The following is a 19,698-nucleotide window of genomic DNA, read 5'->3' on the forward strand; positions in this document are numbered from 1 at the left end:
TTCTGAGCTCCTTGCTTGAACAAACTACCTACTGAAGTTTCTGCTTTTTCAGATTAAGAAACTCATTAGTCCGTAGTAAGAACTTTGAGGTAAAATAACCCAGACTTCTGTGGGTTAATAGTGTTCACATACTATGAGGAATTAATTTTAACTTTGAAAGCTCTTAGTCTGTTCCTTTAGTCTTGCTGTAGTGACCTTTGGTTTGACCAGTTTTCAGAGGCCCTACATTCTATTGTGTTATCTCAGTCTTTTCAAATTTATTTTAAATGTATACTCAGGAAAGCCATTGACTAAGCAGAATAAAGTGGCTTGGTAGCTGCAAATACTAGCTCATGTAGCTCTGTCACTAGCTCCTGTAATTTTCATCTTATTTGTAGAAATAAATCATATCGGTACGTTGACCAGTATAGGAAGTTTAGTGCTTCTCATTGCTTTTTTAAATCAATTTTAACAATTACTGTGCAGGTGGTATGGGTGGAGACGGAAACTGCATGTTTAAGTTACTCTGGACTTATTGATGCCAGATGGGAACAGAAGAGATTTGAATTAGATATCTTACATATGCTGTCTGAAAGCTCAAAAGGACTACCCTAGCCTAGTCCCTAACTTTGTTCTGAATGCTGTAGCTTTTGCTTAAGGTAGGTAACCATAACTTAACTAATTTGTATGCGCCATATGCAGTCTTGGCTCACTTCAAAGTGTAATCAAGTCATGAACTAATTATGATACCATATTCCCAAAGAATGTAAATTTAATTTCCCTTCAAACAGAATGGGAATGTATTAGCAGTTCCTTTATATGAGAGGTATATCATTCAATAACATGATGATGATGCTTCAAACAGGAGTGCGATTCTTAACTTTTGTGGGCATTGTGACCTTTTTCCTTATGTGTCTTTCTCTTTCACTTTTGCATCTTGGATTAATTTACCAGCTAGTGGTTAATAGCATTAAAATAGTCAAGTGTGAATGAAAACATGTCTCTTGGGCTTCACATTTGAGAGCATAGCACTATATTATTATACTTACCTTGCTCCTTCATAGTGCTTTCAAATACTTGTTTCCTGAAGATCTCAAGTCCCAAGGAAGTTTTGACTTGAACTGAATACTCTTGCACCAGCATTAATGCCTGCCCCAGAACCTTTTTAATATATTGAAAAATGGATATGCAGAAATTTCCCTAGCAGGTTCTTAACCTGATTGTGCCATACAGTCCACATAAGCTCATTTATATAAGAACCAGTGAAGTGAAGTTGTTCATAAAACATTTTATTAACTTCAGTCTTCACGGCATCTTCAGAATTTAGGTAATAAAGCTATGTGGAAGTAACCAGGCTTCACCTTTTCACAGAACAATAATTCACATAGGTTTAAGGCACATTTTTTGTGGTGTAATTTTGAAGGCCCAAGAAGCATGTGTTGTGGCCAGACTCTGCTTTGTGGCAATGCATTCATATTGTTCCTGTTGTTCTGAGGTGAACTGAACAGGGGGCCGGAGGAGGATATAAGTGTATGTAGTGCTTATATTTTAAATACAAGTTGTTATAATAAACTGAATCGTTAAAGAGCAGTGTGATCTTCTAATTAAATTTAGGTCTTATCTACACTGTGTTGCATTGTGGACTATGTGGGGGAGCGGGAAATTGCAGAGTGTACCACAATTTGCCCTCTTACTGCCTTGTGTGGGCCCTGCTGGTGTGAACTAAAAGGTACCTAGTTTCTGTTAACATAGTCCTGTTTGAAGGAAGATGATAACGCAAACTAGGTAGCTTTTAGTTCATGCCAGCAGTAACCACAGAGGGCAGAGTGCAATGTTTTGGTGAGCTCTGAAATTCACACCCCCTATGTTGCACCATGGTGCAATTTAGACACAGCCTTACCCTTGCTTAGAATCTTAGAACACTTTGGTGTAGATTTTAATGTTTTTTCTACATGCTTGTTTATAAAAAATAAACTGCTAGTATTGTGCATGTGGCTTTTCATGTGTGAGTAGATGAAGCCACATCACGTTGGTTCTTGGTTTGTTCAAGTTGTAAAGCAGTGGGTACGGTTAGAGAACGATGCACCGGTTGATTGTTTTTCAGCATTGCACAGGTGAATATGCAGAAATGAAAAGCTTTACTGGGGAAGCTGATGGAGGAAGTAGGCTCTGTAAGTCAAAGAACCCAGTGGTGCCCATAGCTGTATACACCATATGTGTGGTGCATACCATTGGCAAGGGCAGCATCACCTGGGGAGTGGGGAAACGGGCAGTTCGCCTTTGGCCCCTGTTTGAGAAGCCCCCCAAACTGAGTGGTTGAAATTTGGCCCAGTAGCCCTTCCATCATGGCGGAGAGGCCATTGTGCTAAACCTGAGTGGCGCTGCAATGCTGTACACCCAAGTCGCAATGCCACTCACTGAAATTTGTCCTCTCGACGAGGGGCAGCCAGGCCAGACCTAAGTGGCTCCATGTGAAGTTAAACTAGTGGTTCAGTTGTGCGTACTATGGGAAAAATTTCTGGGGGAGCCCCTGGTAGAACCCCCAGGTTTTCAATTAAAAACAAACGAACCAAATGTTAGGAAATTAAATGGGGAAGGGCGTGCCAGGGGGAGGGAAACCCTGTGTTGTTGCAACATTACAGTTTGCACTGTGAACATTACAAAAAAGTCAAGTAAATACTAACATGCCTACCGTGTAGATGTGCGGTATTTGCTATTATTTTTTCCTAAGGACCAAATTCTGGCTCCGCTAGTGGGATGCGGTGGAGGGCCCTTGACTCCCTGACTACTGGGAAACTGGTAGTTATAATACAGCTGCTTATACTTGTAAACTCATGAGGGGGCTGCTACTACTGTCAACAATCCTAAATGCCTCAGAAGGGGCAAGTTGGAGCAGTGGGCAGTAGCCATGGTCCTGCCCCAATCCTGTATGTCAGTTTGCAGCTGAAAGGCAGTGCTGGGGGGAGCATACATTAACGGCCACCATACTACCTAGTTCACTCACCCCCTCTTCCTCTCCCCCCCACCCCTTGTGCCTATGGAAGTATGTCTGCTTCTGGTCCCCACAAGCATAATGCTACTAGCACCTGCTGCTTGGGCAATCCCAGCTCTCCAAGACAAACCTCTCAGAGCAAGGTTTTTGCTTCTCAGAGCTATATATGAACTCTGTATCTGTGACTTTAATCTATTGTTTCACTAAATGAATCCTATAAAATAGATGGGATATGTAGCATGGTGAATTAATATTGCTGTTAAAACCTGAACTTTTGCATTTCCTGACTTCTTATGAGTCTCTTGTTACTGTACAAGCTTAATACTGCATTAACAAACTTTTTTGTGTGTAGCAAATTACAGTAATTCAAGTGTTAGGTTTTTGTGCAACAAATGAGAATACAGTTCAGTGAAATCCTAAACAGCTGTAATCAGATAATTAATATCTTGTTAATCCAGTATTTGGACTCTTGAACTCTTAGAGATGTGACCTTATTTGAGCATTTAGCTATGTTTCAATTCTAGGATTTGTAGTCCTATAGATTTATTTTTTTCCCCTCCATGAAATTTGTGAGTTTCTTCAAAGCAGATTGTGAAAGTATTTCATCAGCCGGTGTGTCTATATAGGTACTTATAGCCTCCTCATCAATATTGTATCAACATTGTATCATTCCCAATTGAACGTGTATGGAGTAGAATCTTGTTAATTCCTACAAAGTAAGGTGCTCTTTCCCCACGTTTAGTAAAGATTTAATAGAGTGTAAGAGTAATATCTCATATTAAGGCTTGCGTCTTAGAAAATTATACAGCAGTAAATGAACTAGCTTAGTAAGAAGTATCATCATAGCTAAAACTAAGCTACATTTGTCTAAATGAATGAACAGAGAACACTTTGTGATATATTATACCTTTTTTGTTTGATTGCTTACTCGTTACTTCACAATGAATGTCCCTAGTATTGTGTGAATGAACAAGGTTTTATCTTCTAATGCAGGGATTCCTAACCACTGTCACAATGTGAACCATATTTAAAAAGGGAAAAAGTCTCATGGACTTCTCTCCGACCTTTCATGCTCATGCAAACCATCACCCCTCCCAGCTGTGAACGCACAATATCCTTTCGACAATGCCAGCCATTGCTGATGTGTAGAAGTAATGTTAGGGAAGCAAGTCATGTTTTCAGCTCTCTTTTAATTAAATTGAGCAGCTAGAAGCAAGAAGAGGCATCATCACGTGCACAGCAAGCACTTCAAGGTTGCCAGTGGCCCATGGAGCAGAGTTTGGGGCCCTCAGGTGTAATGCATTCCCACTGTATTAATTTCATTGGGTGTGACTCTCATACTGTATAATTTTCATGTTTGAAATACAGAACTATGTATATTGCACTGGCAAGAACAAGAATAGATACGCCCCAACTATGTGTATACCCCGAAGCCCATTAGGGTATACATTCCACTCACCCACATAGATAGGGAACAGCGGTGGGTAGATAGTCGGGTAAAGTCCTGTTGTATGAGGGTGGGGCTGTTGGAAGTGGAGTGAATTAAGAGAGACATAAAAAATTGATAAAGATAGGATTGTCTGTTTTTATATTCTGCCACATAACGTGGGTTTAAATGAATTTGCTTATAATTTGTCTTCAGATACTGACATTTAACTCTTAGGCCGTATAAATGTACTGGCTTTTTCTACAGTAAAATTCATGCCCTGCGTCCAGGCTAATATGTTCACCTACTATAAACATTACTGCCTATGGTTACAGCCGGAATAAAAAATTCCTTTTATATACATCATAGCTGGCAGAGACTCCTGAGACCACCACAAATCACTTCAGCCTTTTGGTGCTCTCTGGCAAAATGCACAAAAACGTAAAACCGCTCAAGCTTCAGATAGATTGACTAGCAAAAGCAATTAGCTTATTTAGACCATTGTTTGTACCCGCCTTTATCTCAAGATGCTGAGCAAAGGTGTTTTAGAAGCTCTCCTTATTACTTTAGCATTAGATCTTAATCACCTCCCTTCTGCTCTGCCCCCAAAAAGCTTTGCTCATCCCATTTTTGGCTTTTTTTTTTTTTTTTTTTAAAAGGATCGTAATGGGGAATAACAAAGCGGCGAGTTATTTATGCAGCCATGATTGGCAAAAATGATTGCAACACGAATTTGCCCAGAAGTGATGATTAGATCATAAAAAATGTTAAGGAAATCTGTAACTCAACACCATTTTATATATTTGAAGAAGTTTTTGTTCCCTACCTTAATTGTGATGACTTGTTATTAAAGTATTTATTCAGAGTAATCTCTTTGGACATTGAGCCCTTAGCTGAGCCGCATACATAATTGAAATCGGGGAGGGGTGGAATGAGGGGGGAGCATAAATGGTTTACCACGCTAAATGAGCAAGGGAGGGAATTACACAATGACAGGTGAAGAGCAGATTTATCTCCTTTTGGAATTTCAGTCCTGCAAGCAAGGCAGGACGCTATAGCTAATACCCTTGCAAATACCACAGTTTGCTGCTTCTCCAGATAACAATCCAAAAATCATTGCTGGTCTCTGAAAGGCCTGTAGTCCTGCAACTGTGGCGGTGTTTATGATCCATCAGTAGTTCAAATTGAGTATGTGGGCACCAAATCCATAGCTGTACTTAAAAAGTGGAATATTTACCCAGTTGGCTATTGATAATTAAAGCATTAGCACTATCCTCCTTAGTTGAATACAAATAGGACCACATATGCAAAGAGGGCTGTAACTGTGCTAACTGAAATATCATAACCTACCTCCTGTACTCAGCCCCTTCAAGTGTTTGTAAATTTGGAGAAGGTCCTTTGTCTCTGTCTTATGGCTGGGGGATAAGATTGCACTTGTGCTTGGTCTTTTCATTTCCCTTTAGGCACATCCATAGTAACCATCCATCTCCACCCTCCCTTCCCCCCACACACTCCATGCTCACATGGTGTGTCTTTCTCTGAACTCTGCATTTTATGGCTTCAGTTACCACAGGACAAAAACAGATTTACACAGAATAAATTGGTATTTGTTTGATTTTTACTTTTCAATACAGAATATTTTTTTCCCCTTAACTTGCTATCTCACCTCTGCAGCAGCAGTACAGAGAATGCCAGGAACTTCTGAGTCTATATCAGAAGTATCTATCTGAACAGCAAGAAAAGCTAACAGTCTCTCTCTCAGAGCTTGGTGCTGCCAAGATGAAGGAGCAGCAGGTAAGGTCTCTCCCCTCACCATTTCTTTAATGACTACATTGCTGATCCCATTGAAAAACCCTTTCACTTACTGTCAGGGCTGTAACTGTAATGTGTTGTCTTATAGTATATAAACGTTCTTGCACTATTCTGTGATTGGCTTTTCCATGGCCTTTTCCCCTAATACATGGATTAGAGGTAAGAAATTATTACTTAAAGCAACCCTTGGATCAGTAAATCAGGTCAAGTTCATTGATTCTACTGTACTGCAGCGGGAGCTGTGAGGAATCCTTTTCTTTGCAGTCTAAGGAAAAAGGTAAGGGGTGCTGTTGCCTTCCTCGAGCCCTTTTGGACAACATGTGCTTCAAAGGGAATTTGCTATCATTGTAGAAATAGCCTTTTAAATTTCCAGCATAATTTTCAGTGAGTGAAAAAGAGGTGGAAGCAGGTGAGCTTGGCTGATAAGAACTTTTCCAGTCTATGAGGGAGTCCATCTCATTTTGAACCTTCATAAAACAGCTACTAATTGCACATAAAGTTAAGAGAAAGTATTGCTTGAGATGCTGTATGTCCTGGTTAAGTGGTCTAAGGTTCCCATATGCTGAAACCAGAAAGTAGCTAAAGACCTTGCTATTAGTGATCTGCTGATAGCTAGTTACTTGATTTATGTACCTGCTGATAGCTGATCCTTTTGCCAAGATGAAGATAATGGCTCTGACCAATGTTGTTCTTATCTACTCTTCTTCAAAAAATTCCCTCTGCAGATCTCCATCCTTGGTGTCTCACATGAGCCTGTAGCTTCTAATAGTGGTATAGCTTTTAGGTCTTGAGCCTTGAAGCATCTGCTAGGGGCTTCTATTATCATAACAGTTATGTGCTGGCAATGAGCTCAGCACTGTAGAAAACCCAGAAGGTGGCACACTGTGCTTCGTGGAGCTTGCATTCTAACAAAACTACACAGACACAGCTAGCTATTGATGAAGTCTATCCTGGTGAGTGGCATTTGGCTTTTCTTTTTAATAAGTGTGTAACAGCACTTAACTTTGTATTTAGAAAGAAGAACTGACTTTCCCCTTCAGTTTCCTATTATATACAATGTCCTGCTGGTGAGGTTTGGGTTTTATAAATATTGATAGAAATTTTTGTGTTCTGCCACATTTAAAATCTTGTGAATCTTTGACTGGTGTGGAGTTCCTAAGATTAGCAAATCTTGCCTGAGAACTTCTGGTCTTATTATTCTCTCACATACCTGCACTTCACTGGGGAATTTGAAAAAGCCAAGTTGAAGCTCTTTCAGTAGTTCAACACAGACCAGCCTGGCAGTGCCAGCTGTGTTTGTGGTGAGGCCATTACTCATGAGGAGGCGAGTTATGTTTGAGATTTTTTTTACCTTGAACCAGTTGAGAGACAGACAAATATCTTTATCTTTTGCTCCTGGGTAATACCTGGTATCAGGTCATCCACCATAGCTTCTATGCCAAAATATAAAGGCAGACACAAGTAAAAAAGCATCACCTCAATAATGGGTGCATCAGCACATATCAGTGCAGCACCTAGTGCTCATTGCCATTTGATGAATAGTTTGGTGCCATGGAGTCATGATTGGGACTGACTCCAGCCCCAGTGTCTGTAATGTGGTGCATTGAGACCTTCCACCTTGCCTGTCCCATTTGCCCTCCTTTCATCCCATTTTAATGGCAGCAACTCTTTCTTTCTTGTTTAAGATGAGGCCTCTTCTTGCTGGCTACTTTCTAACTTTAGCCCTGCTGATGCTTTTTGGTCAACCTTCTATGAACCTCAAGGTATTGAGCTCCTCTTTTGTGAACTCCTACTGGTTGCAGTCTCTCTGCAACTATGTCTACTCTACACAGTTAATTCAAGTTGTTGGTACCTAGGTCTGAGCACCTTTTGGTAGCCTGGCTTGGGTGTGACTATCCCCACTGCAAAGCCGTGTCCTCATTATTTCTGCAATCACCTGTATGTGGGGGGTCAGGGCTGATTTCCCACTCTGGCACTTTGAATGCAGATGGTGGGGGCCCGCAAGGATTCTAAAAATTAATACTGGCCACTCCAGGCTGGTATTAAACTCCCAAGGTCACAGCTTCTCTCTGACCTAGGATGGGTAGATGCTGCCACCACCCAAGTGCACCTCCTCCTCCCCCTTTTCAGAAACTAGGAAAGAGCACTTGGGAATTCCTTCCTGTGGGGTACCCTCAAGCCCTTTCACCCCCTCTTCTGGGGAAGAGCTGAGAAAGCAAACAAAGGAAATCAGCTGTTGCCACCAGCTAATTAAACAACATATGCACAAATCTCCTAGGACACCAAAAATCCAATCCTGTTCTTAAAAAAGTTAAATTTTATTAAAAAGAAAATACATCTGGAATATAGGCTTTTGCTAGATTTTAAAAACCCACTTACAAAAATTAAACGTCAAGAATAACCTTCTTGAGGTCCAGCGTAAAGGTTACAAGCAAAACAAAAGCATTTGGGGTTAGCACATAGGAGTCCATAAGCCATAAGAAATAAACAAACCTAATCACGTCTTCCTACACATTTTCTGATCTACTTACATATCTGGGTTTCCAAATAAGCAATTTCTAGGTATGATTCTGATGATTTTCATACCTGGCCTTCAGCTTTTCACAGCATAACTGCTGCCCTCTTCCCCGGAGAACAACAACAGCCAAATGGAAGTTTTCCCAATTTTAAACAGTTCTAGCCCTCCCATTGGCTCTTTTGATCAGGTGCCCACTCACTTCCCTTTACCTATGCATGCAGTCAGACTTTTTAACCCTTTACAGGTAAAGGAAGTAGAGAACAGCTACCAAGAGGGATTCTATAGCTAACTGGCTGGCTGGGTGTCCACAAAAGGGAGCCACCTGCCTCTCATTTATCACAGGGGGCATATATAATGGGCCTTTGTGCTGAGACACACTTTATGGATGCCGCCAACATATCTTCCAGAGCAAGTGATAATATGGACACGCGTGGAAAGAGAAAAAGAAGGTGACCTAGAGAAACATTATGCAGAACAATAGAGAAGCCAAACCCATCAACGTGACACTCAGAAGCCTGAACAGACCAGCACAAGATTGAAATAAATGGCAGAAACTGGTGGATGCACCTGGGGGTCCAGGAGGTTAAAGAAAGAAGACAGGAGGACTCAAGTGTTTTAGCCTGTGTCCTTACTGCAAAGTGTGTGGGTTCCAGGCCAAGTTTAAGCCTTGTTTCCTAACCTACATCACCAGCCAGGTAAACTAGCCTGTATATTTAAAGCACCTTTAAACCTGGGCTAGAGGTTTTTTATGTAGTCAGAAAGGGGGAGTTAAGGCTAAAACCCATGTAAGAGCCTGGGTTAATTGCAGTGTAGACATATAGCCTAAGTGTTAAAGTTTGGGAGACCATTTAGCTATGTGGACTAAGAAGGTATTGACTAGCATATCTACATAATTTAAATAGTTGAAGATCATCTGATTGGTCATGAGCACTTTCCTTACAGTTGCTGAGAACCTGGTAGACAATTCAGCATTGTGATTTACCTATCCTAATCCTCACAGAGGAGCAAGTTCTATTGAGAGAACACCAGAAATGAGGTGACCAGGCACGTTAGACCCTGTTCAGGGGTTGGCAAAGAGAGTTAATGTGCTTTTTCTGACTAGAACTGCATATTCTAAGTGTCAGGGTAGCAGGGCAAAGTTCTCTGTAGTGAATGCAGTAGTTTCCCAGCTGTGTCCGAAAGAGTGAAGTTGGAATTGATGATCAGAAACAGTTCCCACATGGAGGAAGAAGGAAATGACAGAAGAGCTCTTATTTGGTCTGATTTAAAATTACTTTTTACTGCTCTTAAACTCTAGGCCAGAAAAAGCCACCCTTCTCAGTGACATTTGTGTTGGGGGAGGAGGTTCTGGAACAGCCTTCCAATAGGAGTAGTGGAGGCAAACAACTGAATCAGTTTTAAGATGGAGCTTGATAAATTTGTGAACAGTATTATATGGACTTGTGGACTGGACTTGATCCAGGAGGTTTTTTACTGACCTTTGTTCTTATGTTGGTTAGGCTGAAGAAAGCCTTATAGAATCAGAGAATTGTAGGACTGGAAGGGACCTTGCGAGGTCATCTAGTCCAACCCCCTGCACTCACATCAGGACTAAGTATTATCTAAACCATCCCTGACAGGTGATTGTCTAACCTGCTCTTAAAAATCTCCAATGATGGAGATTCCATAACCTGCCTGGGCAATTTATTCCAGTGCTTAACCACCTTGACAGGTAGGAAGTTTTTCCTAATGTCCAACCTAAATCACCCTTGCTGCAATTTAAGCCCATTGCTTCTCAGAGGTTAACCAGAACAGTTTTTCTCCCTCTCCCTTGTAACAACCTTTTATGTACTTGAAAACTGGTATCATGTCCCCCCCTCAGTCTTCTCTTCTCCAGACTAGACAAACCCCACCTATTTTTTTTTCTATCTTCCCTCGTAGGTCATGTTTTCTAGATGTTTAATCACTTCTTTTATTCTTCTCTGGACTCTCTCCAATTTGTTCACATTTTCCCCAAAATGTGGCACCCAGAACTAGACATAGTACTCCAGTTGAGGCCGAATCAGTGTGGAGTAGAGCAGAAGAATTACCTCTTGTATCTTGCTTACAACGCTCCTGCTAATACATCCCAGAATGATGTTTACCTTTTTGTAGCAGTGTTACACTGTTGACTCATATTTAGCTTGTGATCCAAACTCCTTCCTAAGCAGTCATTTCCCATTTTGTATGTGTGTAACTGATTGTTCCTTCCTGAATGGAGTACTTTGCATTTGTCCTTATTGAATTTCCTCCTATTTACTTCAGACCATATCTCCAGTTTGTCCAGACTCTTTAATTTTAATCTTAATCTTTCCTGAGTTCTGTTTAAATCGCTGACCACGGGGAACTTTTTTCTGTTTGTTTATTTTGATTGCGGTCAGGAAAGCCTGGATACATCAAATGGACTGTAAGAGCTTCAGCTATTGGCTTGCTACCTAACCATAACCCTCCTGGCTTGTTACACAGAGGTAGATAACATTTCCTTCTTTTTGTAACTGCTGTCTATTCTCACTTGTGGAATTGGCACCTGTAGTTTGAGCTGCCAGGGGCATCAATCCCACAAGTGTGATAATCAAAGGTGACACTCAAAGAGCAGTTAAATATAGGTAATCTTTTCTGTTCTCTGCCCTGCAGAACCACATGGGAGGACACCCAACTACACTTTGTAAAGAAATGCCTCTTAATGTGGTCTATTTAGAACTCTCTTGTCTCTGTTCTTCTCTTCCTCCCGTTTTTAATCTAACTTTTTTTTGACTTGTGATCTCAAGCCACACCCCTCATCATGGCATCTTCTGCTGTTCACCTTTCTACTCTTCCTTCCTTATTTTTATGTGGATTAATACTGATAAGGCTGCCCATTCTCTGCAGACTTGGACTGCCAGTGCAACATCGCCTTTCAGGATCCAAAAGCTGATTTCAGGATTAGGAATGTGGAGTAGCAAAAGAGAATGAGGCATGCTGTAGTGTTACCAAATTTTCTCATGCTGTCGAGAAAAGAAAGGACAGTTGTGTAGCAACCAAATGGCTGCAGGAGCTACAATACTGTTGCACCTGTGACTGAAACGCAGCCCTGATTCTTATCCACGTTGAACTAATGCTGCTACTTCGGGGTACGTTTAGTTTGCCTGCGTCTTGTTATCCTTTCGTGACCTTGGAATTGCTGCTGTTCATAATCTCTGCTTAGTTGTAGGGTCCTTTAAACAGAAGCCCACGCTCAAAATTTAAAGATATACCCTGGCAGTGGGCTGAAATTGTTGGGGAAACGGTGGTGAAATGATTTAAGACTCAACTTTTGTGGAGTCAATAATCAGTAACTGGAACATGAAGTATCTTTTTTGTGTGAGATAAAGTTAATTCCATTTGAAAAGATACTTACGGTGACATGAACTGAATTATTCAAACTGGCCTTCCTAGCATTAACTCTAGGTTAATATCTCATGATGCCTCTGGTTTCATTAGAGGAGTTTTAAGTACATAACTTTTTATAATAAATTCAATACCTAGAAGCTGAACTGAAATTGGTTTACTTTCCGCCACCCCATAAAAAGAAGCATTAATTGTACAGTGACTATTAAAGTGGTCAGTAAAGTAGAGTCAGACTGATGCAAAGAGATAGCTTTTGTGTAAAGGAAGTGAAGAGCTCTACTGAACAATAGGTTTCTGCCCTGATATTAATAGAAAATGCCATCCGTATTAAACCATAGTTAACTCTATCAAAAGCTATTTTGGACTTCTTTCTGCTGCTCCCAATTGTTCGTCCTTTGCCATTTCAAGAAGCTTTACACGGAGATGGCAAGAAAATTGCTGCTGTTCTAGGTAATCAGGTTTGACCTAATTATACAGGCCCTGCTTCACTGCCATCTCAAAGAGTGGAAAGAATCCAATTTACTTTGGCAAGTATGTGGCTGATGAAATTGTGGAAATGTTCCGCAGCTTTGAGTAGGACTTGACTCTCAAGCGCTGGACTGAAGGCTGAACTTTTACCGGAATGGAATCCTTGATCTTCTGTTGAAGGGAGGGATAATATCGTTAGCCATGGCTCTGCCTGCTTCATATTAATCTTTTTATTTGCAAGTACAGCTGGCTGCTTTTAGTTCTTATTTGTATAAGATTATCAGTACATCTGTTGATTCCCTTGGCTCAAGAAGATTCTTGTTCACCAGATTCTCTGTTTTCAGCTTGGGTTCTCCTCTAGCTAAGCAGCTGCTAGGAAAACCTAACAGAGAGTGAATTCCAAATCCCAACAAATTCCAAAGGGGCATCTACTCCTCCTTGTTCTTATGTGTGATGTATTAGTTTATCTGTTGTTTAGCACCCAGAGGTCCCAGTCAAGAGCAGGGTGCTATTTAACTAAGTGCTGTACAAACACATATGAAGACATAGTCTCTGGCCTGGGTAGTATATGATCTAATAAGATTAGCATTCCTTTTTGGAGACTAGATTTTATTAAAAAAAAAAAAAAGAAAAATCACTTGTTCATCTTAAATGTTACTGATACGATATTCTGTGTAGTTTCAAAATAAAAACCGAAGAACTCCCTTCCCAGAAAAGGCCACAAATCCTGCTTTCTTTTCATCTCGGTGGCTAAAACGCTTGTCCACATCTGTCATCTTCTGCCTTAACAAAGGTAGCCTTTCAAAGTTCTGTCATCTGGGTTATTTCCCTGAAATAGCAGCGTGTATGTGTGGAGGTGGGGGGTCAGTCTGCATAAACCAAGCTCTTTTTTTTCCTTTTCACGGGTCACCTTTAAAACCATTGTTTAGCTTGATTAAAGAAAAAAGTATGCAGAGGGTTTTGAATGCTGGGAGGCAAACCTACATGATAGAATTTATTTTGTTGTTTACCCAGCTGTACTGGAACAATGGATGAGCCCATCTGAAAGATAAATGTGGATTGGGACAATAAATAAAGAACTACTGTAATCTGAAGTGGACCCAAAGGTATCAGATAATTTGAGAAGGGAAGTAGCCAGGAAGAGACAAAGGTTTAACATAAGTCAATATTAGTTAGGAGTAGTGATGAGTTTGGTGGCATTTAGGTAACTTGGATTTTTCTTTAACTTAAATTTAGGGCTAGCCTGAAGGTGCTTTTAGTAGTATCTGTATATGAGATGTATATTGTCTAACAATCCTTTTTTATTACTTTTTCCTCTCCGTTCCACACATTGCCAATAAATACTGCTTTATTTAAAGTGTATTGAGCTTTGACTGTTATAGCTGGGGAAATTACTGACTAGTTTTCTCAAAGGGAACAGAACTGTAGGCTGAAAGGAAGCAGATAAAGGTGAAAGTGACATCCTCTGAATCAATGAAGGGTATGGAGAAGGTTGCAGCAGAGCCACAGAAGGGCTGGAGGGTGACGCAGATCCAGGAGGACCAAACAAACTGAAATGCAAAGATCAATCAGAAGAAGGTGTAATAGGAAACACTGAGCTCTTCAAACTCATTCCTACTAGCTCAGTTAGGGCACTGGGCTCAATTTGGATTTGCCACAGTCTTTCTTGTGTGACCCTGGGCAAGTCTCTTACTGACCCTGTGCTTCACTTCCCCATCTGTAAAATAGGAATAAAATATCCTTTCTCCCATTGTCTGTCTTCTCTATTGAGACTGTAAGTTTTTTGGGGTCAGAGGCAAACTTTTGCTATGTATTTGCACAATGACTAGCAAAATGGACATTGACACTAGAAAAAAACAGCCTGGAAATAGGGCATACATTTACAACAATGAGAGTAATTAACCGTTGTAACAATTTACCATGGGTCGTGGTGGATTCTCTATCACTGACCATTGTAAAATCGAGTTTGGATGTTTTTCTAAAAGATCTGTCCTAGGACTTACTTTGGGGAAGTTCTACAGCCTGTATTCTACAGGAGGTCAGACGAGATGATCACCATGCTCCCTTGTGGCCTTCGTATCTATGGAATGGGACCCCGATCTCAGTGGGGGTCTCTTGGGACTACCAGTATGCCTGCTTAAAAAAAAAACAAACAAACAAACAAACCCAAACCATTCTTCAAGTGTTTGCCGTCATGTGTTCCCCTTCTGGTGTGCGTGTGCCAGAAATCAGAGCACTTGAGCCAGCAATGTCCATTGGCTACATGTGCACCCTTTGTGGCCTTGAGCCCCCGTACCAAGAGTTTTAAGCTCGGCAGAGCAACCAACTGACCCTCAGTTCTTCCCAGAGCCTCATTTGTCTAGGGCTGAAGCAGCATTACCCACATGAGATGTCCTCAGGGCTCTATCTTATTATAAAAATAGAACAAAACTATTTAGGTTGTCACATAGGTTATTTATTTCTATTGCTGAAAGATCTAGGGGTCAAGCAATTTCAACCCAGAGAATTTTCAAGTGGGTGTCAGTTGCATTAAGTTGGTGTATGAGAGAGCTAATTTAGAACTCCTGGGGCAGATTAGATCACATTATACCAGGGAGCAGACAGCTTCTGTGGCCTCAGGGATATTTCGCTAACTGTCATAAGTAATGCTGCTTATGTACATGGGGTAGTGTACAAGATTTTACTAGGCAATACTGTATTCTAGAGGCATCTTGCTTGGATGCTCATTTCTGCAGGACTTCGTTGCAATTCATGTTTGATTAGACTCACAATACCCTCCTCCGATGTTTGTACAGTGCTTGAGTCACCAGAAATGGACTACATGTAGACTAACTCTTGAGATGTGTTGTCTACATGTGTCCCAGGACTCACCCTCCTTTCCCCACTACTGTAGAGTCTATTAATATGGCATTGATGGTTGTGAAGGAATAGAGGGTCAGTTGGTTGCTCTGCCCGGCTCTGGGGCATGAAGGACGCAAGGTGCAGCCAACAGATGCTGCTGGCTAAAGTGTTTCAATCTCGGTCATATGAGGCCCATGCACATCAGAAGTGGGACACATGTAGACAACACATCTCAAAGAACTCCAGCTACTAACGGGTCAGCACCTTTCTTTATTTTAAGATCTCTAGACTTCAATGCTTCTTGGTAGCAGTTGATCTACCTTTTTCAAAATGTTGGCCTTGAGCAACAAACCCGCCAGGTATAAATACTTACAGACTTGCAGGCTGCGTAAATTCAATATTATATATATTATCAATAGTTAACATTGAGTGAAAACACAAACGTACAGCCCAAATTCAGCATCCACACTGGAACTGACATGTATGTAAAACAAATTTGAGTTTACAGTACTTTCTATGATCGAGAGACAAAATATTTAAATTTCCTAAACCTTATCAAGAAAACTCTGTGCTAGTTTACTGAATTCTTTTGCAGGCTCCTCAAACATTCCAGATAATGCTGCATAAGGATGAAGTCCACTGATTCTTTGTATGCCTGTTGCCTATTCTCAGAGGCTTTAAAAAAAACAAAACTTAGGATATATCTAAAAGAAGTCCCATGTTAATGTTCCTCTTTAAAGAGAAAATCCAGACACCCAAGTACAGATCTTTAAATATTTATTACATTTCTTATACAAGGAATATCATTCATAGGACTGGAATTTCTGGTTAATAGTTTCCAACATTCATGCAGACACTGTGGTCTAATGGATTGTGTAAAGCAGGGGTGGGCAAACTTTTTGGCCTGAGGGCCACATTGGGGTTCCAAAACTGTATGGAGGGCTGGGTAGGAAAGGCTCTGCCTCCCCAAACCCTAACCCTATCTGCCCCCTGACTGCCCTCCTCAGAACCCCCGACCCATCCAACCCCCCCTACTCCTTGTCCCCAGACCACCCCCTCCTGGGACCCCACCCCCTATTCAACCCCCTCCTTCCCCCCACTCTCTGACTGCCCCGACCCCTATCCACACCCCGGTCCCCTGATAGGCCCCCCTCTAAAGCCCCTTTCAGAATGAAGCCCTGCGAACCTGGGTGGAGGACTCGGGAGGAGCAGGGGCCCCTGCGCAGCTGGAGAGAAGCGACGGTTTCCCCTTCAAAGCACCGCTTCTCTCTGGTCGGCTGCGCAGCTCCTCCTGAGTCCTCCGCTCACATTCGCCATGCTCTTGCCACCCGTACCGCCCGCCTGCTCCCCTGTGGCTGCAGGTGAGCCTCCCTTCCTGCTCTCCCCTGCCCCCGCAGTGCAGCCCCCGCCCGCGCTGATGGCATGGCGAGCTGAGGCTGTGGGGGAGAGGGGACACTATTATTTTTTATTACAAATATTTGCACTGTAAAAATGATAAAAGAAATAGTATTTTTCAATTCACATCATACAAATACTGTAGTGAGATTTCTACATTTTGTAAGTTACACTTTCATGATAAAGATTTTTTTTGTTACGTAACTGCACGGAAAAACAAAACAATGTAAAACTTTAGAGCCTACAAGTCCACTCAGTCCTACTTCTTGTTCAGCCAATTGCTAAGACAAACAATTTTGTTTACATTTATGGGAGATAATGCTGACTGCTTCTTATTTACAATGTCACCTGAAAGTGAGAACAGGAGTTCGCATGGCACTTTTTTAGCTGGCATTGCAAGGTATTTATGTGCCAGATATGCTAAACATTCGTATGTCTCTTCATGCTTCAGCCACCATTCCGGAGGACATGTTTCTATGCTGATGATGATTGTTAAAAAAATGATGTGTTAATTAAATTTGTGACTGAATTCCTTGGGGGAAAATTGTACGTCTCCTGTTCTGTTTTACCCACTTTCTGCCATATATTTCATGTTATAGCAGTCTTGGATGATGACCCAGCACATGTTCATTTTAAGAACACTTTCAGTGCAGATTTGACAAAATGCAAAGAAGGTGCCAATGTGAGATTTCTAAGGATAGATACAGTCCTCGACCCAAAGTTTAAGAATCTGAAATGCCTTCCAAAATCTGAAAGGGATGAAGTGTGGAGCATGCTTTCAGATGTCTTAAAAGAGCAACCCTCTGATGCAGAAACTACAGAACCCGAACCATCAAAAAAGAATATCAACCTTCTGCTGGTGGTATCTGACTCAGATGATGAAGATGAACATGCATCAGTCCACTCTGCTTTGAATTGTTATCGAGCAGAATCTGTCATCGGCATGGACGCATGTCTTCTGGAACGGTGGTTGAAGCATGTAGGAATATGTGAATCTTTAGGGTATCTGGCATGTAAATATCTTGTGATGCTAGTGTGATGGGTTGGGTCACAGAAACCCCCTTGTGAACTGCCACCTGATGTGCTGGAACTACCTCTGAGCCTGTTTTCCCTCACAGCTTGGGACTTCAGTACCTTGCCTGGTTGTACCAGACACGCTAGCCTGCTACAAACACAGACCCAGGTCTGAACCACGTCCCCCAAAAGCTGCAGGCTTAACTGAAAACCGCTTAAGAAGTGCTCCTATCTCCAGCACCCAGATACCCAATTCCCAATGGGATCCAAACCCCAAATAAATCCATTTTACTCTGTATAAAGTTTATACAGAGTAAACTCATAAATTGTTCGCCCTCTATAACACTGATAGAGAGATATGCACAGCTGTTTACCCCCGCAGGTATTAATACATACTTTGGGTTGGTTAATAAGTAAGTGATTTTATTAAGTATAAAAAGTAGGATTTAAGTGGTTCCAAGTAATAACAGACAGAATGAAGTAAGTTACCAAGCAAAATAAAATAAAACGTGCAAGTCTAAGCCTAATGCAGTAAGAAACTAAATGCAGGTAAATCTCATCCTCAGGTTCCAATAAGCTTCTTTTACAGGCTAGACTTCCTCCTAGTCTTGGTCCAGCAGTCACTCTCACCCCTTTAGTTACTGTCCTTTGTTCCAGTTTCTTTCAGGCATCTCTTTGGGTTGGAGGGGCTATATTCTGAGCCAGCTGAAGACAAAATGGAGGGGTTTCCCAGGGCCTTATATAGTCTCTCTTGTGTTTTCCTATGCAGAATCACAGCTACAAGATGGAGTTTTGGAGTCACCTGGGCAAGTCACATGTCCATGCGTGACTCAGTTCTTAACAGGCCAACGCCATTGCCCACATGTTAGCCCGAACGTTCCCCGGAAAGCTCAGATGTGGATTGGCATCTTTCAAGGTCCATTGTTAGCCAAGTACTCCCAATTACTTGAATAACCCCTTCACACTATGTTGACCAAATCTGCCTTAGGTTCTTTTTACAGCAAACACTTTAAAAGCATAGAGCCAACGCTCATAACTTCAGATATAAAAATGATACATGCATACGAATAGGATGAATACATGCAGCAGAACGTAACCTTTGCAAACATATGTTACATGGCATATCTAGCGTTAAACATATTCCAGTTATGTCATATTTACACTCATAAGCATATTTCTACAAAGCATTATGGGGTGCAATGTCACAGCTGCTACAACAATGCCATGCGAAAGCCTGTTCTCCCTTTCAGGTGACATTGTAAACAAGACATGGGCAGCATTATCTCCTTCAAATTGTAACCAAACTTGTTTGTCTGAGCGATTGGCTAAAGTAGGACTGAGTGGACTTGTAGGTTCTAAAGTTTTATATTGTTTTATTTTTGAATGCAATTATTTTTTGTACATAATTCTACATTTGTAAGTTCAACTTTCATCATAAAGAGATTGCACTACACTACTTGTATTAGTTTAATTGAAATATACTGTTTCTTTTGTTTTTTACAGTGCAAATATTTGTAATAAAAATAAATATAAAGTGAGCACTGTACACTTTGTATTCTGTGTTGTAATTGAAATCAATATATTTGAAAATGTAGAAAACGTCCACAAATGTTTAAATAAATGGTATTCTATTGTTTAACAGTATGATTAATCGTGATTAATTTTTTTAATTGCTTGACAGCCCTAGTCATTATCCTTCTACGCCAACAGCCATACTATATCTAGCTGTCAGTTTCAGATATTTATTGCAAGTAAAGCTGGGTTCTACTTAGCCCGTGTTTGAAAGGGAGTTCTCTGGGAACAAGCCAAATGCTGCTTGTAGTTTTTTCCCCCCAATTGAGGGGAAAAAACATTGAGAAAGCCCAGGTG

General features: G+C 41.1%; 1 protein-coding gene across 4 annotated transcripts in view; it reads left to right on the top strand.

Moving 5' to 3' along the window:
• Positions 1-19,698, top strand: part of KIAA1328 (KIAA1328 ortholog) — a 269,075-nt gene that overhangs the window by 106,710 nt on the left and 142,667 nt on the right. For all 4 annotated transcript variants that reach the window (XM_074952292.1, XM_074952291.1, XM_074952290.1 and 1 more), the window contains one exon: positions 6,064-6,191. In XM_074952292.1, the coding sequence (XP_074808393.1) occupies positions 6,064-6,191 (128 nt within the window). The remainder of the gene's footprint in view (positions 1-6,063; positions 6,192-19,698) is intronic.

This window comes from Natator depressus, chromosome 5 (assembly GCF_965152275.1).
Source record: "Natator depressus isolate rNatDep1 chromosome 5, rNatDep2.hap1, whole genome shotgun sequence".
Taxonomy (NCBI): Eukaryota; Metazoa; Chordata; order Testudines; family Cheloniidae; genus Natator; species Natator depressus.